Source organism: Podarcis muralis, chromosome Z, assembly GCF_964188315.1.
Source record: "Podarcis muralis chromosome Z, rPodMur119.hap1.1, whole genome shotgun sequence".
Classification (NCBI taxonomy): domain Eukaryota; kingdom Metazoa; phylum Chordata; class Lepidosauria; order Squamata; family Lacertidae; genus Podarcis; species Podarcis muralis.
This window is the reverse complement of record NC_135673.1, coordinates 13696508-13719059: the sequence shown is the minus strand read 5'-3', so window position 1 is coordinate 13719059 and position 22552 is coordinate 13696508. Positions and strand designations below refer to the sequence as shown.

Sequence of the window (22552 nt, the reverse complement as noted above, 5' to 3'; positions counted from 1 at the left end):
TAGCATCCGCTTCCGCGGAACAGAAGAAGCCCACAACGGGAACTTCCGGCGACGCTCTAGGCGTGCACCCGCCGTCTTGGTGGCTTTGCTCGAAGCCTCTATGTCAAGAACGAGAGCGGGTGGGAAGTTATGTACAGGGCGAACACGAGTCTTTGCGCCCGTTACCATGTTTTGGGAAGGCGCCCGGCCTATGGGAACTGGGGATATAAGGCGCTGATAGCCTTGTCGGAAAGTGATGCAGTTCTGTTCCCTCAATTCCGATGACGTATTAGGCCGGGTTTCAAACCTTCTCTTATTGCAGTAACCATAGAGAAAGAAATTAGGTATCTGACCATAACACTATAGACTCACACAGGTCGGACAGGACTTCTGAGGCTCTTTAGAAGTCAGCTTCATATCTAAGGCGGAACGAAGAGCTGCCCTTAGAAAGCTATGAAACCACGATTTGGTCGTTGTTGTTATAGCACCATTGAATGTGTATTCCAAGGTCCCTACCTTGAGGCACTTACAACATTTTCTGTGAAGATTGCGTTCACCTCTCCACATCCGCAAATCGTAGCAGAAAATAGAGCAATTCCTACTCCTTCCAATATCACATCCACGCTATACAGTATATTTAAAGTACATGACTCCTCCCCTAAAGAGTCCTGGGAACTGTTGTTTTCACGAATACCCCCCAGAGCTACAGTTCCCGGCACCCTTAACAAACTTTTTTTTCTTCCAAAAATAGAAGTTGAAGCTGCACTCTTTTGTGCACTTATGTGGAAATGAAGCTTCATTGAATGGAGTGGGACTTCTGAATAAAGATGGAATGAGGTTGTGCTGTAGACATAAGGATACACCAAAGCAGCAGGAGACTTCTCAACAGAAGAAACTGCCTTACCCAGATTCAGACCTTTGGTTCATCTAGCTTAGTATTGTCTACATTGACTGGCAAGCAGCTCTCTGAGGTTTCAGAAAGAGAATTGCATACCCTCCAACATCCAGGTGATGCAAATTGGGACATGACCCACCCAACCAATGCCTCTCCACCCCATCCACAGATGCATTCAGTGTCCCCCATTTCCCATCAGACACGTCAATGGAGGCCCCTCTCCTTCAGGCCCCCTCTCCCTCAGTTCCCTCCCTCTCTTGGGACTCACTACTCCCCTCACTGCACAGACAGACCCTTGTACACCTTTCTCCCCCACCCCCATCACCACTTCATTGTTGTTGTTGTTTGTCTCAACAGTGTTATAAAAATTCTAAGGTCTCAAATATGGAATAAATGTTTGTAAATGTACAAGGCAAACACACACATAAGTATATAAACCATGTGTCTGAAATAGGCTATCCAGAAAATGCAGTCAGTAAGGCATTAGGTATCCTGATGAAATAAAAAATTTAAGGTCTTATATGTGTGTGTGTATGTGGGGGGGGGGGGTTTCAGACATGTGGTTTATATATGCAGTAACTGCATATATAAACCACATGTCTGAAACTCCGCAGAAAAAGTCATGAAACCATTTTGTCCCTCCCAAATTGACCTCAAATATTTCTCTGCAAGGTCGAAGGAAAATGGAAAAGCCTCCCCATTGCCTTTTCCTTCACAAATCCTGTCTTAAGGGTATGTCTGTGTATGAATAGGGTGAGCCTGTGACCTGGCTCATGAACTAAGTATTTGTCATTACAAAAGACTGGCCAGGCTCCCCAGGGTATCCAATCAAGTGACCATCAACAGGTCTGCCAGACAGGAGATAAACAACACACTCAGATTTCTGTTGTAGTCTGCCCTTTCTGTGATGTAGGTTTGATGTATCTGGGCAGTGGTCTTGAGCTACACCCCTTCTGTGATGTAGGTATGATGTTTCTTGGGGTGGGCTTGGATTCCAAGGCGGGCAATTTAAAATGTCTATATAAGGGCGGCCACACCTTTGTTTGGGGTCCTCCTCCTTTCCTGCCTGTGAGGGAGCACCCTGCTGCAAAATAATAAAGATCAGGCTTACTAGCTGCTTTGCTTCTCAATATTCTCTGGTTGGCCTCTATTATTTTCTCCGACCGATGGAGAACCTACAAAGGACTCTATAAGGGCTCTTATGTCCCCCATAAGGGAATAAGGGCAGATTTTTTGTTTATTACACTGGCAAACAGGAGAGAAGCAACACTCTCAGATTTCTGCTAGAGACTGCCTCCTTCCATCATGTATGTATGGTGTTTTGGGGGGTGGTCTTGGAGGCTACAGGGTGGGAAATTTCAAAAGTCTATATAGGAGCTTGCCCACCATTGTTCAGGATTCTCCCTCCTGTGTGTGGTGAGTAGGGACCCTGTTGCAACAGTTTATTTCCTTGAATAAAGATCAGGCTTACTAGCCGCGTTGCTTTCAATATACAGTGGTACCTCGGGTTAAGTACTTAATTCGTTCCGGAGGTCCGTTCTTAACCTGAAACTCTTCTTAACGTGAAGCACCACTTTAGCTAATGCTGCCGCTGCACCGCCGCTGCATGCTTTCTGTTCTCATCCTGAAGCAAAGGTCTCAGCCCGAGGTAATATTTCTAGGTTAGCGGAGTCTGTAACCTGAAGCGTATGTAACCTGAGGCGTATGTAACCTGAGGTACCACTGTACTATGGTTGACCTCTGCTTTCTCTCCGACTGATAGAGATCTCCTGAGGGACTCTATACAGGCTCTGGATACCCCATAAGAGAATTAGGGGTATTTTTCTTATAACAACAGTCACTTGCTGGCCTCTTTCCCCACCCCAGCAACTTAGCCAGTGACTCCTACTTCCTTCCAGCCAAAGTTGTGAGACAGGGGTTTCTGGGAGCTGGCACCACTTGGCCCATGTGGAGGAAGAGAAGGGGGCGGTGCATGGGCCCAAGACGAGAGTGTGACACCATTAAAAAATGCATCTTTGGTCTCATGCTCTGCCAGAGCCAAAACAGGACATCCCAGGATGGAATCAGAAGCTGAGGTGGCTTCTGTAATTCTGGGATGTCCCAGGACAGTTAAGCAATATGAAGCCACTCCAACTTTACCTGGAGCTACCAGGGATTGAACCTGGGACCTTTTATGTGTCAAGCAGGTGTTCTATGACCACTAAGCTATGGCCCTTCTGGATGTAACTTATTCCCAGAGCATGCTTCTCTCCCCCCCCCCCCCAGATATGCTTAATTTTATGTTTTTTGACTAGCTATGTGAAAAGGTGAGCCCTATCATTCAAATGGCAAACTCAGGTGACAAGTGATGCTAAGCAGAGAACCAAGCAGGGCCACTGGGAAACAATAGGGAGGCATGAGCTGCTTGAGCAAATCCCACATTTTGCCGGGGGGGGCGGGCTACAGTTCCCAGGATTCTTGAGTGTGTGTGCTCTAAATACATTTTGACTCTATGATGTATACAAAGCCTCAAAATCACCCAGAGATCTAGCAGTCGGTCCCTGTTTGCTCACTTCTGCTTTATACAAACTAGAGTTTTAAGAAAATGACCAAGTTGCTGCTATTATTATTATTATTATTATTATTATTTTATAAGCATGAGATTTTAAAACAACAACTGCTGCCAAAAACTGCAGAGAAAAACACTTAAGAAAAACAGGACAAGGAACAAGTAAAGTTGTGACAACCAGGGAGACGAAATCCACCAGAGTTCAAGATGCCGCAAATGTAGGAAATGACAGCAAGGAATACTTGACTCTCAGGAATGCTGGGAGGATCCTCTTGCTGAAAATTGGCTGTTAGGCTGGAGAAGCATTAAATAAGATGTGGCGAAGAAGTTTGGGTTTTGCAAATGTAATGCAAGATTGTATTTCCACAGAAAACATGCAAAAAAAAATAAAAAAAATGAAGCCCTTTTGTGGATGTTGCTTGCCAGATCAGAGTTTTGAATTTAGGAGTATGAAGTAAGATAACTCATTCACTCTTTCGGTGGTTCTTTTGTTTTCAAGCTAAGGAAGGCTTGTCTTGGCACAAAGGTGTCTTGCTTCTGAGACAGCAAAACAGGTCCTGGTGAAGCCTAGCTGCAGAATAAGGACAAAGGCACAGCTGGGCAGGGGCAGCCTGCCCTGTTTTGCCTCCTGAGGCAAAATGGGAAGGTGGTGCTGCCTCACAACCAAAGCCTTGCTTAGCAGAATCAAATGGCACAGCTGCAGTTTCCAGATTCTTGGCAAAATTCAATGAGAGGATCTTGCCGAAACCTGGCTGCAGATGCTTCTCCAGTGGCAGTGGCAACAGAGGAAAGGCCACCCCCTCCCACTCTAGGGGAAGTGAGAAGTGGCGGCAACAGCAAGATCTCGAGAGAAGCTGTCGCTTCTCCTCAATTCTCCGTCACCTTCATGAAACACACATGGCCTCAATATCTTGGTCAGCAGTGGAGTCTTGTCCATTGAAGCAAATGGGGCACTGCTCTACAACATGGGATTCTGCTTTCACTTTTTTATTTTTCACAACTGACCTATCCTTCTGAGGGGAGGGGGAGAGGGATCCCTCCAGACTGGTGGTTTTGGGCAGGTGTATTATTAGGTAGCCATATGTCTGGGGAAACCCAGACATGTGCTCTTTTGGAGGGCCAACATGCCCACCCAGGCAGATTGTTACATTTTAAAGGAAATGTACGAGTTTTTCGGGCTCGTGCTTGCGCGGCTCTGCACACTGTAGCTGCTGCTAGCCTGAGCCAGAGAAGGAGGCGTGCAGACACGGCGGTGGCCCTGTGTGCCCACATGCCTTTCCCCCCGGGCTGGCAACAGCTCAGGCTGTTCTCTCTTTTGCTCTTCAAGATAGGGCAACCCTAGGTATTCTGCAACTTGCTATTAATGTAATGATAGTGCACCAGTAGTGGATTTATCCTGGACTCTCCATACATCATTCTGCTTTGTTAGTTATTCTGCAAGGCTTCCCTCAGCCATCTGGAGAGGTAACTCTTGTGCTATACCACAACAAAAGTGGGACAAAATAAAATAAAAAAACCAGAACATTTGTGGCATAGAAAGTTAACAGGTTTTCAACAGGAAGCTACAGGACATTTGCCAGTTGGAAACAGAGAAGGATTGCCCCATAAATTTTTGCAGGTGCAAACTGTATTCAGAATGGGATGGTGCCATGGTGTAGCATGGGTTGCCAGCACCCGGGGCAAGAGAAGTGTTGCGCCCCCTAACCCATGGGACGTTAGCAGTCCATGAGTTCCTTCCACCATTCCAGTATTGAATAAAGTAAATGAAATACTCTATCACACTGACTTCTGTATCTTCAATGTGCACATATCAAATCACTTGAGACAAGCACAGCGGAGAGCAAAAGAGGGAATTGTTTGGAAGTGAATTTCTTTCTAAAGCCTGTGCAGAGGGTGCCTTGGCCACCACCCAAATCTGCTCCTCAACCCAAAATATTGGGAGATTTTCTGTGTGAAGGGGTGGGCGTGCTGTTTAATATGTATTATTACTACTTCCACCCCTCTCTTTTTTGACAGTTTTCACCCCCTAAGAATTTTGAGCCCAGGGCAACTACCCCTGTGACCCTGCCCACACAACGCCACTGGGATGGCTTATGACCTGATATCACAGTGAACACAAATATTCATGAAATTACAATAAAAAAGGATGCCTCAGGGCCCAGAAACAAAGTGGAAAAGGCAAGGGAGGGTTTTCAGTTAAAAAATTAAAATAGAATGCATGGCTACTTAGGGACTCCTCCAGCAGAAATCCCTGGAACTTCCCTTGTCATTCCTTTTTGCTAAAGGCTGGTTAGTTTCTTGCTTTCTAACACTGTCCAGTATCAAAGCAATGCAGCAGGAAGCCCAGGTAAAACCGCTCTGGTGAGCAATATGAAAGCGTACAAGGTAGGCTCTGAGGGGCTCGTTTTCCTTTCAAGGAAGGCTGGAGATATCTCTCTCAGGAGGTGGGCCTGAAAGCTTTGGGTTGCTTTCGTTGGCTTTTCCTTCAAACATCATGACCCTGAAAGAAAAGCAAAGAAACAACAGAAGAAAACCTGTTAGGAAGAGCTGGGGTACAAATGTAATGACTAGCAACTTGTTGCTTGGGAATTCTCAGTGAGCAAAGAATCATTGCAGTTCTGGAGTCAGGGCTCCTTGATCTCGGGAACCATCATGCATTGATTACGATATCTGAAGAAGCACCCAGCTGCATAGCCAAATTTCCAAAATATAGATATAAAGGTAATAATAATAGTACAGTGGTACCTCGGGTTACATACACTTCAGGTTACAGACTCCGCTAACCCAGAAATAGTACCTCGGGTTATGAACTTTGCTTCAGGATGAGAACAGAAATCGTGCTCCGGCAGCACGGCAGCAACAGGAGGCCCCCATTAGCTAGAGTGGTGCTTCAGGTTAAGAGCAGTTTCAGGTTAAGAACGGACCTCCGGAACGAATTAAGTACGTAACCCGAGGTACCACTGTATTATGTCCTTAAATGAAACTTGTGTTTATCTAGCATTAGCCAGCAGAGGGCAATATTGTTCACTAGGAGTCACCCCAGAATCCTACACTCCAAAACTTTGGCTCAAATTCTGTTTGGGGTGTGAATGCAAAGTGATCCATCCTGCTCCCAGGGGGAGCAACGAGAGGAGGAAACAATCTTATCACTGAACCACTTGATGCAAACGAAGCAAGACAAACAGCTCTTTATCCTCTGTGTCCCGTTAGAAGTTTATGGTGTACTTTTGCTAGGCACACTCATGGTCATAAACTGCTATTTTTAATAACAGTATAAAAATGCTGCTTCTTATGAAAACAATGCATTGCATTTTAGGGTCTTAGTATGAAGTATAGATATTCAAAAGAGTGTTTAGATCTGTTCACATGGGTTATATTGGAATCCCTCCAAACAACCCTGCAAGGTAGGCCCAGCTGGGACACAGGTGGAGAATCTTCTTCAGCCTGAGGGCCACAACAACTTGGCCCCTGGGCCTGCAATTCCCCACCCTTACCCTGGAGCCACATTGCAGCAGAGGCATTGTGGGAAATCACCATGGCGATGCCAAGCCACCTCGTTCTCCTTTTACTGCTGCTGTTCTCCACCACTGCCAGATACAGGCTCACGGACACAAGATGTGGCCTGCCAGAGACTATTCTGCCAGACCCTCCCTCATACCTAGAGCTGCCCCCTCCCCAAGGAAATGCACAGTGGTGGGTCAGCCACCATCCCTTCCTAAAACAGCAACATGCCGCTTGAAAGTCTTAAGGCTGCAGCTATTGCATTTTGCCCCACCCCACTGGTCAGCTTTTGAATTAACAGGCTGAAGGGGAAACTCAGTAAATGGACGGAAATATCCCAGAAGGCTTTGCAACAGGCACCACTTCACACACTCACAGCCGTGGGCACTTCAACAGCTACCTCGGCCCTCACTGTCTATTGTTTGCAGATGGGGAGTCGGCTTCTGGAACGGGAGCGGAAACCGAGACAGGAGGCCAGAGACAATGAGTGGCTTGTTTGCGTGCTCATTTCTGAAAAAGGGACCTGTGTCTTCTGAGGGCTATTCATGTCGGTATAGGGACAGGAGTGGGGGAGAGAAAACTGGCCTCCTCTATTCCTCAGCAAACAGAGACAGAAGCCAACTTGAGAAGGAGGGTAACATGAGGAGATAAGAAAGAGCCCTGATGCACCAGGCCGAAAGGTTTTGCCGAGTCCAGGATTCAGTTTCCCACAGTGGCCAATCATATGCCTCCTGGATTCTCACAGCCTGGTTGCAAAGACTTGAGGATATAAGAAGAGCCCTTCAGGATCAGGCCAATGTCCCATCTGATCCAGCATTCTGTTCTTATAGTTGCTACCCAAATGTCTGTGGGAAACCTGCAAGCAGAATCTGAGCACAAGAGCCCACTCCCCTCCTGTGTTTTCCGGCAACTGTCATTCAGAAGCATTGCTACCTCCAGCTGTGGAGGCTGGGGGAAGAGGGGGGGGAAAAACCCTGTTCAGCCGCTGCCAGTTAGTGTAGACAGTACTGTATTGAGCTAGATGAACCAAAGGTCTGATTCTGGGTAAGGCAGCTTCCTCCGGTCCTAAGGCCAGAAAGCAGAAGATTGCAGCAGTCAAGGCCTCAGCCCTGAGCAGCAAGCAAAACTCAGTAATGGCAGAAGATGATCTGGCTAAGAGTGGGACTGATGTTCTGCTGGCTGAAGAACAGAGCCTGGTTTCAGTCACCACATTCAAAACTCTAAGCCAGGGCACTCACAGATGCCTTCCCCTGAGCCCAGTTTACATGGGTGAGGGGTCACGTACTTCCCGATCCATAGCACCTGTCTAACAGCGCAAGGAACACAGCAAGCCAGAAGCCACACAGAGAGAGGGAGACGCACTTGCCTTTAGGAGCTTATCCCTTTGAGAAGTCGTGCCTCTCAGGTGTGAGGGGCAGAGCCTAGGATGGGAGAGGTAACCTGGTCAGAGGGATTGAGAAGGCCTCAATCAACCTCCAGCTTTCCCTTCGAGCAAGCTGTGCAAACAGAGCTATTTGAGGTGCTGCCATGGATGCTTCAGCTCAGATTCCTGCATTGCAGGGGGGTTGGACTAGATGACCCTTGGATACCTTCCAGTTCTACGATTCTATGATACTATGAGTCTTGATCTCAGGGTTCCTTCCACTTCAGGGTCAGATGGTGCTGTGCCAATCATTATGCTAAGTGACCCATTTGCCCTGATGGGCCAGCCTCCACTGGAGCTCAGTCACCCCAAAACAAACCTCTATTCCTTCCCTCTTATTATGGATACTCACAACTTGAGGACTGCGGACCGTTTCCCAAGCATCAGGTTGACAAAATCTTGGTAAGAGATGGTGTCGCTGACACCTCCAGTGATTTCCGAGATCATTTTCTTCAGCTCCAGGTGGGTTTTGGGGGCTCCCAGCTTCTCCATCATCCTCTTCACTGACATCAGATCTACAAGGAATGATAACAAGGAGTGATGAGTGGTACAGACAATGAGGGACATGACTTCATAGTGCCTGATAGAGATGGATTAGGCATGGGAGACCGTTCCCCCTCCACTCTAGAAGATTCCTTAGAACCAACTGTGCCTCTAGTCAATTCTGAATGGCTATGATGGCTACTATAATAATAGCCAGGGCATATTTTTTTCCAGCCAGAACTCACTGGAACTCAGTTCCGGCACCTCTCAGGTGGGCACCATTGCCATTATAAGAGAACAAGGGAGATATTCACTGTGAGCTCCAGCACCTCTTTTTCTAGAAAAGGAGCACTGATAATAGCATTAATTTATATATTTTAGAGAATTCAAACACCTCTGCGCAAGCCACAGGGTGGCTTACAACAGGCTGACAGATTTTTAAAATCCATAAAATAACACTATCCTTAAAAATACATAACAAATCACTAAAGAACACTTGCACAATCAGGCCTCACCTCCTCGAAATGTCAACCAAAAAAACCTGCATATTAACCAGCCACTTTAAATGATGAAGAGATGGGGCCAGACACACCTCAGTAAGGAGGGAGTTTCACATACAAGGAGCTGCCACTGAAAAGGCCCTTTCCTGGGGCCCCACACCATGAACGTCACATTGAGGAGGGACTACCAGGAGGGCCTTGTCCACTGATCTTAGAAACCAGGTAAGTCAATACACACAGGTAGGTCAATAATAATTAAATGTATACAATGGATGGGATTCAGGGATCCACTGTACCAAGGGTTGTAGATAACCTCTGGCCCATAGGTCAGAATTGGCCTGCCAGGACTCGCTGTTTGGCTCACCAAGCCATTTTTCTGTGTTCCTGTGTTCAGCCCTTCTTGGTTCAGGCATGCTAGCCAATTCGTAGGTAGAATTGGCTCATGCATCCGAACCCTGCAGACAGCAAGAGTGAACACCCCATGCATCATACTTGTACAGTATCTACCCCAATCCCCAACAAGCTACCTCTGACAGGTGTTAGGAACAACCCACCTGCCAATCAACTGCCATCAGATGGTTAGCTGGTGGATTGTCTCACTTAGATGGGGGGAATGACAACCTGGTCCACTAGGTCAGAAAGGTTCCCCACCTCTGCATTCCCATTAACAAGGCTCAGAATAACCCGGGAGTGGAAGCTTTGCAAATTTTAACAGAAGCCGCTCACCAATTTCACCTTGGTTGTTCAGGTCGAACTCCATGTACTTTTCTATAAAATAAAAGGAACATGTTAGCACAATCAAAACTTCTACCTGGCACCCTGCCACCTCCACTTGTCTTCAAAACAACATCACAGTAGGGAAGGGAAATAAATTCAGTCTGGCTCTCACTTTCTGAATCTGCAATTTGCAAACTGAAACCCCGTTACCCTTCAAAATTTGCTCCTCCCTCGAATTTTGCAGTGCAGTTCTCAAAAAGAAAAGATACAGAAAAATGCATTCTATTAAGGGAAAATGCTTGCAAAAATATGTATATGAGGAGGATTGCACACATGGAACACAGGAAGCTGCCTGATACAAAGCCAGACAATTGGGTCCATCTAGCTCAGTACTGTCTTACACTGACGGGCAGCAGCTACCCGGGTTTTCATGCAGGGATTCCTAGCAAGCCCTCTTGGAGATGCTGGGGATTGAACCTGGAAATTTCTGCATATAAGGAAGATGCTGGTGTGTTTTTTGAGGCCTTCTCAAAAAAAAGAAAGAAAGAAAGAAAGTAAACTCAAACAGATGTGGGAATGTGGTGAACTGAACTTATAACTGGAGTAAATGGAAAAAGAAACTGACATATTTGTCCATCACTCCTTCAGGGTCCTGTGTACCTGTTGGAAAGAAAATATAAGGGAAGATCCCTTTCATGGACCTTTCACGCCATGTCTATTTTGGCCGATTGTAGAAGGACCCTGTGAGATCTGTAGAACTTGTGCCCAGGTTGGCATCTGTAGAGACTGCAGCCTTGCTGCCTGTTTACTTGGAGGTTGGTGCCAGTAAGTTTTCCAAAGCATACAAAACCTTGCAAGCCATCTATCTCTCTGCGTTTGCAAAATCCACATTTTTGTTTTTTGGTTAGAGGTCCAATAGAATAATCAACAGCACCACTTCCCACCCTGCTGGAAAATTCCCCTGACAGATTTTCTGCTGATGCTTTCTTTTCTCTTCTTTTCTTTTTAAGTAACTTTCCCCAACTTAGAGCCCTGTAATAATTCTTCCTTTTCTTTCTTTTTCTTTTTGGGACCTTGGTTTCAGGCTTAAAAACTAAGCCACTTGATAGCTATCATCCTCGCTGGGCACTTAGCCCATGTCACAAAAAAGGAGGCTGGCAGGCATATTCCGTGGACCAGTCAGAAAGTACCCCCTCCCTCGATGGGGTTGTATGTGTGTGCTTGCCTAGAATCACAAAGGCCCTTTAAGACAGGCCCAAATGTACTACGACAACCCAATTAGCCCATATGGCAGTTTAGAGGCTCTAATTGGGGACCCCATTCAGAGGCTTTTCTTGGAGGTGGGACAGAACTGCTCTAGGGATGTCAGAGAATTCTGACAAAGCAGGAGCAGAAATTGCCAATGTTCGCTTATTTGTACCATGTCTGGAACGGAAATAAATCCAGTGAATGCAAGTGGTATTCACTGTTGTTGCTTTTAGTCCACTAATGATATGTAATTGATTATGTTAAAAAAATAGACCCACACATGCCCCCCCCCTTGCACTGCATTCCCCCTTGCATTGAAATGAATGAGCTAGGATATTGCAAGGGCAATTGTGCAGTGAAGTTTTGTAATTTCGCCACAACAGAGCGCGAGAGGAATAGCATAGTTTTTGGGCAGGAGATGAACTGCAGCAGAACAGAAGTGCTACTGCATGTGATAAACACAGGGCAGAATTGGAAAAGATGCCTTCCTTCATCTCCACACAGTTTATTACCTGTGGCATACTCTGGGAGGACTGGGTCCTTTTCTGAAGCTGGTGGCCACACTGATGGGCAAAAGCACAATCCAGCCTTACCTAAACCAGCAGCATTTTTTTCCTAGGTCTAGCTGGGAATCCTGGAGAATCACTTCCAGAGCTTCTTGGCTTGCCTGATTCAATTGCATGGCTTCCTTCACATTAAATATACCCCACTCTCTAACACTATGGGGCACCACCAATAGAGCACATGATATGCATGCAGAAGGTCCCATGTTCTATTCTCAGAAACTCCAGGTACAGACAGGAACATGGAAAGATGCCATTGGTCCATGAAGCTCAGTATTGTCTACACTGACTGACAGCAGCTCTCTGGGGTTTAAGGCAGGGCACCCTCCTTGGAGATGCCAGGCATTGAACCCGGGACCTTAGGCATGCAGGGCAGATGCTTTGCTACTGGGCTATAGATGCTCTTGATGAGCGTAAGAAGCTGCCTTACACGGAGTCGGACCAATAGTCCATCTAGCTTAGTATTGTCTGCTCTGACTGGCAGTGGCTCACCAGGGTTTCAGGCACAGGAAATTCCCAGGCTTCCCTGGAAATGCGGGGAATCGAACCTGGGACTTTCTGCATGCAAAGGATATTCTCTATCACTGAGCTATTTCCCTTAGAAATGAAGATTCCAGTTCTGGATTAACAGCTGGTTTTAATAAGGAGTTGTCTATGGGCTTGATACCGGAGGGCTGTTCTTATAGCACCTGATCCTTGAATCTAGAAAGTTAGCATGCCCTTTAGATTGCTAGGTTAGAATGTCTCTTACTGATACTCTAGCTTTCTATGTGAAAGGGTTTTCTTTTGGTAGTACAGTGTAGAGAAGCATTCAGTTGTGTGATTCCCCACAATGCCACTCTTGATCAACTAACTGCACAGCCTGTTATTTGTGTAACCCGGTTCTAAGTTGCTCTCTGTGTGTTGTTGTCTCCCACCCCCAAATCTATTTCTGTCCATTGAGAATCCAGTTTCGGAAGCACAGCAGTGAACAAGACATGCTTTTTTTAAAAAAACAAAACAAAACCCAAACCCTCCCCCTCCTCAAGCCCCTTCTCAGCAGTCTAAGCTTTCCTGTGTAGGGTCCAAAGGTTCCGTCTTTCATCCCCCGTTCAATGGGGCAAAATCTTGCCTTAGTACGCACACGGACAGACACAAATAGCTTTGACACAAATGCCAATTCTGCAGAGGGGCTCTTGCAACTTCTCATGCCCAGCGGGGGAGAAGGAGGCCAGAACAACAGGGTGATTGTTGGGAGACCCGGAGAAGGCGTTTGGCAGCAGCCTGAGCGACTCTAGACTGAACGGGAGCTGGAATCGACATGATGAAAACATGGAAGGCCGGGGAGCAGCAGAATGAAGGCAAGTTGTGGGCTCGGGTTAGAGGAACCCACAAACTGGCGACCCACCAGCCACAATGTTTGAAGAAAGGCTTATTCAGAGGGGGAAATCTATCTGTGTATGTTTCAGGCCTTGCTTAAAAACAAACAAACGAAAATGCAAGAAATAAAAAACCCACCCACACCGCAAGGACACAGCTGTAGGGTGGGTTGAGAAATTAGAAGCAGCATTGTTAAATATATTACCCGCCCTTCACTAGCAGGTACAAGGTCAAGTTAAAACAATTAAAAATTAAAAACAGCTAAAACAGATTACAGTGACAGGAATAGGGTGGGCCCCGAACACACATATCTCAAGTGTCGAAAGCCAGGGCAAAGAAGGGGATTGAAAGTTGTATAGTGAAGAAATGACAAACAGAAATACATTGCGGGTTGTGACCAATGCTAGTCCTACTCACAGAGAAGACCCATTGAAAATGATGGACCCAGTGAACTTAGAGCCATCAATAGTCCTTGGTCCCTAAATTTTCAGACTAGATGTTGAGTGCAATGGCTCGCTATGCAATGATTGTTTTGCCAAAAGAGAAACCAGTAATTTCATAGGGATCCATGTGGAACCACAATAACCTTGTGTGGTTCTTGCAGAATCCTCCGGGCCCAGCATGGGGGGAAAGAACTAGGTCAATTTGGGCCACTGTCCCCACCTCAGACTAAATCCTAAACAGAAACATATCTGTGTACGCTCCAGAGTCCCCAGGCAAAGGAAATAAAGTGAGGCCAAAAAAACAACAACCCAAAAAACACAGATTCCTAAATCACATCTGTTTCTCAGAAACCTCCGTGTCAAAAAGAGGCAAGGAAGCAGCTGTCCCAAAGCCCTGACCCAAAGATCTGTGATCCTCTCCCACACCCTGACACTATTGCCAAAGAGCTATTGCAAGACTGTGGTGGCTTGTGGCTGAGGAACCTGCTTCCAAAGCCAGCTTTTCCATATGGACAAAGGCCACCTCTTAAGATTCTGGAGGCCCTCAAGCAGAAGCTTTCAGCGGACTGTGTCTTACATTTAAAGGTCTTCAATCAGTGCGGAGAGTGGGCAGGGCATGTAAACCTAAGAGAGACTTTCAGCTTGAGTTGCTCTCTGAAGGGCTGGGCACAAGTTTTGGGACGGAGGAGAAATCAGGTTTTGTTTGCCCAAATTCACATTTCTGAAATTAGTACTTCTCTGTATGTTGCAAAGCAGAACCAGAGGGTATGTGCAAAATGCACATATTGGGAGAGATTTGCAAAAATAAAAAATCCATTTATTTGTGAAAATAATGGATAGAAATATATTGCAGGAGGGGGAATTTATGGCAAAAAAATGTGTATAGTAGTCAAAAGTGTGCAGAAAGGTTAGGATAAATTTACACTAAAATGCTGGTGAGGGTTTTTTTAAAAAATAAAAAAAAATAAAAAAGCCAGCTACTACAGAAATTTAGAGAACTGAATTTACGACTGGACAAAAATTAGAAACTTAGAGAAACCAAAATTGACAGTGGTTAGTTACCATACACCAGCCATCTCTAACCTGGGGATCTCTGACTGTGGTTGGACTGCAACTCCTATCAGCCCCAGCTAGCATGGCCAATGGCCAGGAATGATGGCAGCTGGAGTGCTGTCTATGGCTGCCCATGCTTAGAAGGTGCAGGGGATATGTGGAGTAGCCATGGCTCAGTAGTAAAGCACCCACTTTGCTTGTAGAAATTCCCTGCTTCGGTCCCCTGCATCCTTAGTTGAAAGGGTCTCGGTATCAGTTATTGTGGAGCTGCTGCCATATTGGGATAAGGTAAAGGGACCCCTGACCATTAGGTCCAGTCGTGACCGACTCTGGGGTTGCGGTGCTCATCTCGCTTTATTGGCCGAGGGAGCCGGCGTACAGCTTCTGGGTCATGTGGCCAGCACGACTAAGCCACTTCTGGTGAATCAGAGCAACGCACAGAAACGCCGTTTACCTTCCCGCCGGAGCGGTACCTATTTATCTACTTGCACTCTGACGTGCTTTCAAACTGCTAGGTTGGCAGGAGCAGGGACTGAGAAATGGGAGCTCACCCTGTCGCGGGGATTCGAACTGCCAACCTTCTGATCGGCAAGTCCTAGGCTCTGTGGTTTAATCCACAGCACCACCCGCGTCCCCCATATTGGGATAGAAGGATTAAATAGGCTGAGTCAGAGTTGGTTCACCTAACTCTGGTTCAGCCAAGATGTAGCAGCATCAGCTGCTTTTTGTCACCCACTCTCAGTTTAAACAATGTACCTTTGAAAACTGCAAGTTTTTCCTCCAAATGCTCTTCATCGCTGAACTTAGGGTCACAGAGAAACTCCTGAGAAAGAAAGGGTGGTGGGAGAGAAATGAATTCAGCACATTTAAGAAAGTAATAACAAAGTCTTCAGATGGGTTAATACCACATAACGCTGGTACTTCTTCAGGTGGGGAGAAGATCAATTTGAATTGGAGAAGCAGCAGGGTGTAGTTCAGTGACAGAGCCTTTGCCATGCATGCAAAAGCTCACAGGTTCAATCCCTGGCCTCTCCAGGTAAGCCAGATAATGTTTCCTGCCTGAAACTCTGGAGCGCTGTGGCCAATCAGTGCAGACAGCACTCAGCTAGACGAACCAATAGTATGACTCAGGGTAAGACAGCTCTCTAGGCTCCCATTTAAAACCGGATCTTTATTCCAGGACCTTGAGGACTAGAATCCTATTTTACTTCTGGGGGAAAGGTCACAGTTCAATGACAGAGCATCTGGTTTGCATGTGGAAGGTTCCAGGTTCAACCCTCAAGGGCATCTCCAAGTTCATTTTCGCCCCCAAACTCTCATTATTTCTCTTGCTGTCTGTTGTGGTGAAGTGATGTAAATTACACAATTAACTGCTTACGTAAATGATGTTGTCATTGCTTCCCCGCCCCCCACTCGTTTCAATGTGATGCAAGTTGTGTTGGAGGTGTTGTGTTGTGTTTACAAACATAACCACTTCTTCTCACTTGCAGACTGGAAGCAGCAAACTCCGGTCATATTTGCTAGATCCGTTCTGGACGTGGCATGAATATGCGGACACTGAGAATATTCGCTCCCATTTCTGTTTGTATTACGCTGGGCGGAGAGGAGCAAGAGTGCCGTGGGGTGCAGGCCAGGCTGCTTGGGTGACCCCCACTCAGCCAGCTCCCTCTGCAGCTGCGTGCCAGAGGCTCTTGTTCCAAATTTCCTCCCAGCCCTTAGGAACCTGATGGAATGTAATGGCTCCAGTCTGTTTGTCCCCCCCACCCCACCCACCCCCAGGCACCAGCAACACATTCCACATGGCAGAAATCACCGACATCTGCTCACCATTTGGCTCTGGGTTTGTCCTCCTCTACTCACAGAACCAGGACCTTCTGATGGGATGACACCCAGCTCACAGGATGCTGCGTCTCCCCAAGAGCATGTCCTCAAACACAAGCTGCACAGCAGTCTTGTGTTTGAGAGGCAGGCGGGCAAGATGTATTTAGAAGAAATCTGAAGGCAGCCCTGCTGTGTGGGGAAGTTTTCAATGTTTGTTGTTTTATAGTGTTTTTAATATTTTTTGGGGAGCAGCCCAGAGTGGCTAGTGCAAGCCAGTCAGATGAGTGCCATATAAATAAATATTTATTTATTTATTTATTTATTTATTTATTTATTTATTTATTTATTTATTTGGAAGAAAAGGGGCCGACCTTCTGGATTAAATGGTGCCTGTTTTCCAGCTGTCCCAAATTGATGAGCACAAGTTCCTGGTAAATTCCCATTTTGGCTTCGGGAAAGATTTTGGAAATGGGGCTCAGTAGCAGAGCATCTACTTTGCATGCAAAAGGTCCAAGGTTCAGTCCCCATTGGCCTCTCCAGGTAGGGCTGGGAGAGACCCTTGTCTGAAACCATGGAGAGCTACTGCCAGTCAGTGCAGACAATATTCAACTACATGAACCAGTGATCTGACTCAGTGTGAGACAGCTTCTTCCTTTTATCGTCCCTTTATTTAGTGCCATGAGGACAGGGGTAGTATTTTAGTTTAGAGGCAGAGCATTTGTTTGCTAACATCTCTGGGTAGGGCTGGGAGAGATTCCCTGTCTGAAAACATGGAGAGCTGCTGCCAGCCAGTGCCAGATACTATGAAATTACATTGGAGGGGGTGTCTTTCTCAGTTTTCCTCGGATATGCCAGGGGTTGAACCTGCAAGCAAAACAGATGCTACAGCCCTTCTCCTAAACAACAGGAAGCTGCTTTCTACTGAGTCAGACCAGTTGCCTACACTGACTGGCAGCTACACTCCCAGTATCTCAGATGGAAAGTCTCTCCCACCAATACCCAGAGATTCTGGGGATTGAACTGGGGACATGCAACACAGGTGATCTACCACTGAGGCCCTTTCCAGGAAGATAGGAAGTCACACCAATGGTGCATTTGGCTGGCAGCAGCTCTCCAGCATCTCAGCTTGGAACCTTCTCCATTGCAAAGTAGGTACTCTGCCACAAAGCTATGGGTGCTGGAGAAATCAGTACCTGGAAATCACCCTTCCTGTCTCCATGGTTAATGCTCAGCCAGAGTCCCAAGTTTAGGGCTCTGGTTTCATGCATGGAGTCAGAGGTTGTGTGCCCCACTTTGGAATCCCTGCCTGTTGCTGTGAACCCGAGACCAGGTTAGGAGCTGGGGATTGGCAGGGCTGCCATGTGCTGTGGCCAGTGGAGCCTTGGAAGGAGCCTGAAAGAAGCTTCTTGCCTTTCCCATAAAAGGCCTTGGCTGTCTCCCAGGGGCGACCTTGCCATGCTATCCCCAACGAGGCTGGAATGTCAAATATTCCACAGTGATCTGGGAGGCTTTATGAGCAGGATCAACTGTGAGCCTCTGCACAGCTGGAGAGGTAATAACAAACATGACTCTGACTCATGCTTTCTAGCCCAGGCATGGGGAACCTTGGGGCCAGGGGGCCACATGTGGGCCTCTGGATCTCTCTACCATACCGTCTCAGCCGAACGCCCTCCTCCCAGGCCTCATCCTGCACTGGCTCTGCTTTGTAACCCCCTTTAATATTCCTGGTTGGCTGGGATGCGTCCTCAGACTCCAGTCATGTCTCTCACTGGGTGGAGGACAGAGATGGGCTTTTGTGTCCACAAATTAGCCCAACTGTACAAAGGGGGGGAAATCACAAATATTGTTCCTCCTGCTTCTGTGTCCGGCCCCAACCACCCCTGGCATGTGGCCCTTAGAGGGTTGCCCAGAACGAAATGCAGCCCCCGCGATGAAAAAACTTTCTCATCCCTGCTCCATCCCAAAAGGGAGACTGTGCATGGAGGAAAAATGGACTCAAGAGATTTGACAGCCATTTCAGATCCTCCAATATTTTCTCAGAGAAAGACAGATATTCTGGTGACTGGGAATGCCCTTGTCTACTTCTGTGTTAGTAGCTCCACTAATTTGAGATTGGAAAGGTATCTGCAGATCCTGAAGCCTTGACAAGCCTTGTGTTTTCTCTCACCCCTTCTCAACACCCCACTCCTCTAATTACGTTATCTCCATTCATTGGTTAGAGGCAGAAAGAATCTTATTTATTTATTTATTTTCAAATATTTTTTTTGCTTACAAAAGTATATGCACTGTCTCTTTTCTCAGGTTATAAAGTCTTTTCTTTATATCAGTTACATATGATGTGAGACATTGATGTTGTACAGTCGTACCTCGGAAGTCAAACAGGATCCATTCCGGAAGCCTGTTCGACTTCTGAAATGTTTGAGTTCCAAAGCACGGCTTCAGATTGGCTGCAGGAAGCTCCTGCAGCCAATCGGAAGCTGAGGAAGCCCCGTTGGATGTTCAGTTTCCAAAAGAACGTTCGAAAACTGGAGCACTCACTTCCGGTTTTTCATTGTTTGGGAGCTGAGCCGAAACATTCGACTCCCAAGGCGTTTGGGAGCCAAGGTACAACTGTATACAGAATAAGGTTGCAGAAGAATAAAAGAAGGGAGAGAAGGGGGAGAAGTGGTAAAGTCATATTGTTATACTTAGTGTGTATGTGGGTTTTTTATGTCAGTGTCGTTTGGGTAGGTTCTCTTTCTGTTTATTTATTATATTTCCTTCGTAGTGAGAGAGGTTGGGTGGGAGGCCCCAGGGCATGGCTAGTTGTGTTTAGTTGGCTGTAATGAGATTTGTTTGTGAGTGTGAAGTGGGGGGTGGGATTGTTGGGTCAAGTTAGCCGGATTGATTTGTATGTTGTCAGTGGGTTCTTGTTGTCATCTTGTTGGGCTGTGTATGTGATAAAGTGGAGCCATACTGGGGTGAAGGCGTCTTCTTCTATTTCCCTCCTTGTCAGTTTGAGTCTGTTGGTTAGCTTTTCTAGTAAGGCTGTTTCCCATACGATTTGGTACCAGTGGTCCATGTTCACTCCTGACAGGTCTCTCCAGTCTTAAGACCAAAGGATGCTTAAAGCCTGGTTGGTGGGGCAACAGGAGATGGGGGAGGATGAAGGCAGGAAGAGGTGTGTGAGCACAAGAAACCTTGCAGCACCATATGTGAGAGGACATTCCAAAAGATACAGGCTCATCTTGCATTCCTGCCAGGCAGGGAAGCTGCCCTGAACACAGAATCCCACTCAATGAAAAGGCCCCTTCTGCAATGTACATTTAAAGCAGAATCATACCACTTTTAAACAGTCTGGGTGCAAGCATCCTGGGAACTGTAGCTTATAAAGGGTGCCGAGAGGAGACCCCTGTTCCCCTCACAGAACTCAAATTTCCAGAGTGGTTTAACAATCAGTCCTTCTTCCCAGAGAACTCTGGGAAGGTCAATGTATCAAGGCATACCCACATCAATTGTTTAAAGCATATGACTTCCCCCAAATAATCCTGGTAAATGTAGTCTGTTGGGAACACTGAGAGGGAAATTACTGTTCCCAGGATTCTTTGATGGAATTCTTAATATGTACTGTATCTTAATATCATTCGGTGGCATTGCTGGCAGGGGCTGATGGAAGTTGTAGTTCAAAGCATTTGGAGGGCACCAGCTTGGGTAATGCTCCTGTGCTGACGAATCAGCCACACACAGTTTCCACTGGGAACTTCCTTTGCGCATGCACACACACACACAAAATGAACCCAGTGGTATCCTCCCAACCTAAACCAGTTGTCAAAGAGAGCTGTAAATTAGCACTTATGTGATCTTGCAAGAGGTAAACAGCAGCACATCCACATATCAACAGAGACAGACATTCCTGAAGTCCCAATGACATTGGAATCTCTTTCATTAAGGACCCCCCTCCCATATAAACAGGTGGGGAATAAGCCAGAGATTCTAAAGCAGATTTTTCCACCTCCTGCAGGCTGAAACACCAAAATCAAAGCTGATGGTTACATCACTTTGTCACTTAAAGGGGTTGTTTTGAAATCTGTTTTGTTGCATCAGCAATGAGGTGCGAGATTTTGTGAGCCAAGGATCCTCAGCGGAAAGCTTTTTAACACAAAAATGGGGAACCATTGGGATTGAACCTGGCACCTTCTGCATGCAATGGTAGGAATAAATGGCATCTTAGGATGCTGTCTTGGCTTGTACAAACTATTAGTTTGTCTAGCTCAGAACTGTCAGCACTGACTAGCAGCAGCTCTGGGCTTTCAGACAAAGGACTATCAGCCCTACTTGGAGATGCCACTGAGGACTGAACCTGCATGCAGGGCAGATGCTCTACCACTGAGCTAAGACCCTACCCTTGCATACACACCTGTGTAGCTTCCTCTCCTCTTATCCTTGCCTCTGCTGACTGCAAATGCTTTGGGGGCAGGGACCCAGCTTCTGAATACTGTACATGGGAACACTCAGCAGTTGTGCAGTAGGGCTTCTAATCTCCGCTCCACATTTCTGAATAGCTTCAGCCCACGTGCACCACCACAAACACCTGCACTTGTATACAGACAGCTTGCACGTGTGTAAAGGGATGGATGGATCTGCCAACAAGCAGACCTACATTTTGGGGGCCCTGAAGTTTGAACTGTCATGACAGCCCCTTCGCAACCAGAAACGAGGTTTAGGTAACCACTGTTAACCTCTTCAATGGGGTTGTTACATGACAGATCACCACACCTTTACAACACCTGTGCTTCTGACTCTCAAACTTTGGGATTGTTGAAATATGTACAAAAAACTAATCAATTTGAATCAAATCAAGGTGACTCAAATTAAAGTCACAAATACTTAGTTGTTTCTGGCGCCCCTCTGGGATTCGGGGGCCTAAAGCTTCAGCTTCATTAGTTTCACAGTAGATCTGCCCCTGTCTGTCAGTTTCAGGCTCCATCTCTGAAACCCTGGAGAGCTGCTGCCAGTCAGTGTATGCAATGCTGAGCTAGATGAATCAGTGGTCTGATTCAGCATAAGGCAGCTACATGTGCTCTTAGTTCTTTTAGACTGCAAGCCTGATGGTAGGCAGCTTCTTGACACTGACATTTGGAAGCTTCTCTATCAGTCTGATGGGGGGAAAGCTGGATTAGGGATTTGTGAGAAATTTGCATTTTGCATTTAAATGCACTTTGCCCTGAAATGCTGGTGAATTTCCACGAGGACTTAAAAAAGGAAATAGCAGACTGTGTGGAAATGTGGAGAACTCAAAACTTAAGAATGCAATTATTAGGAACTGAAATTGATAAGAGCCACCCATCCTAGATCAGGCAGTAATGTAAGCCATTAACTTGCGATTGAATTGCTCCCACCTTGTTGATCTCTTCCAGCCTTCCTTGCTGCTTGGCTTTGAGTAATCCAAAGGCTTTCCCTCCTGGATAAAAGAGAAGGAGCATGTAGTAAATCCAGGTGTGTCTGTAACCCTCTGGGTGTTCTTCAACTTCTGGGACTAGCGAGCAGGTGACATCCTCCCGGGCAGCGGCGCCGGTGTCTTGAGGATTTTGAAGCAGCCCTCCGGGACACCGCGCAGCAAGAGGAGGATCTCCGGTTGCTGTAGAGCTCGCTTGCCATGCTTTGAAGCAGGCAAAGTCCCATATTACCCCCATCCCCGGGCCTCCCCCCCCCCCCATCCCCGCAAGAATCACAGTTGCACGACCATGCATACCTTGATATGCGCTGTTGAGCATGAGAGACATGCTGGAGATTTCACGAGCGAGACCCCGGCTGAGGAGTTTTCAGAAAGTTTCTCCGCTGGGTGCCGCCGCCGGCACGCTGCGGGTTTCCAGCCAGGGTGGCGAGCGAAGATCTCCCCTCTGCTCAGGACGGCTACCGAGCCAGTCCAGGTACTTCCAACAGAGTCATTCATGAAGTGGGACTCGGCAGAGGCCGGCTGAGGAGGCTCACACATCCCTCTGGCGGAGGAGGCGGAGGAATGCCGCCCTCCCCGGAGTGG

The 22552-nt window shown here is 46.8% G+C and overlaps 1 protein-coding gene across 1 annotated transcript; it reads right to left on the bottom strand.

The window, feature by feature from the left end:
- Positions 1-3476: 3476 nt before the first annotated feature.
- Positions 3477-22552, bottom strand: AIF1L (allograft inflammatory factor 1 like). Its single transcript, XM_028715002.2, has 6 exons — positions 22265-22552; positions 21912-21973; positions 15469-15535; positions 10056-10097; positions 8699-8861; positions 3477-5922 (listed from the first exon to the last, which is right to left on the bottom strand). Exons 1-6 carry the CDS (start codon positions 22293-22295, stop codon positions 5835-5837), a joined length of 453 nt encoding a protein of 150 aa, XP_028570835.1. The 5' UTR covers positions 22296-22552; the 3' UTR covers positions 3477-5834.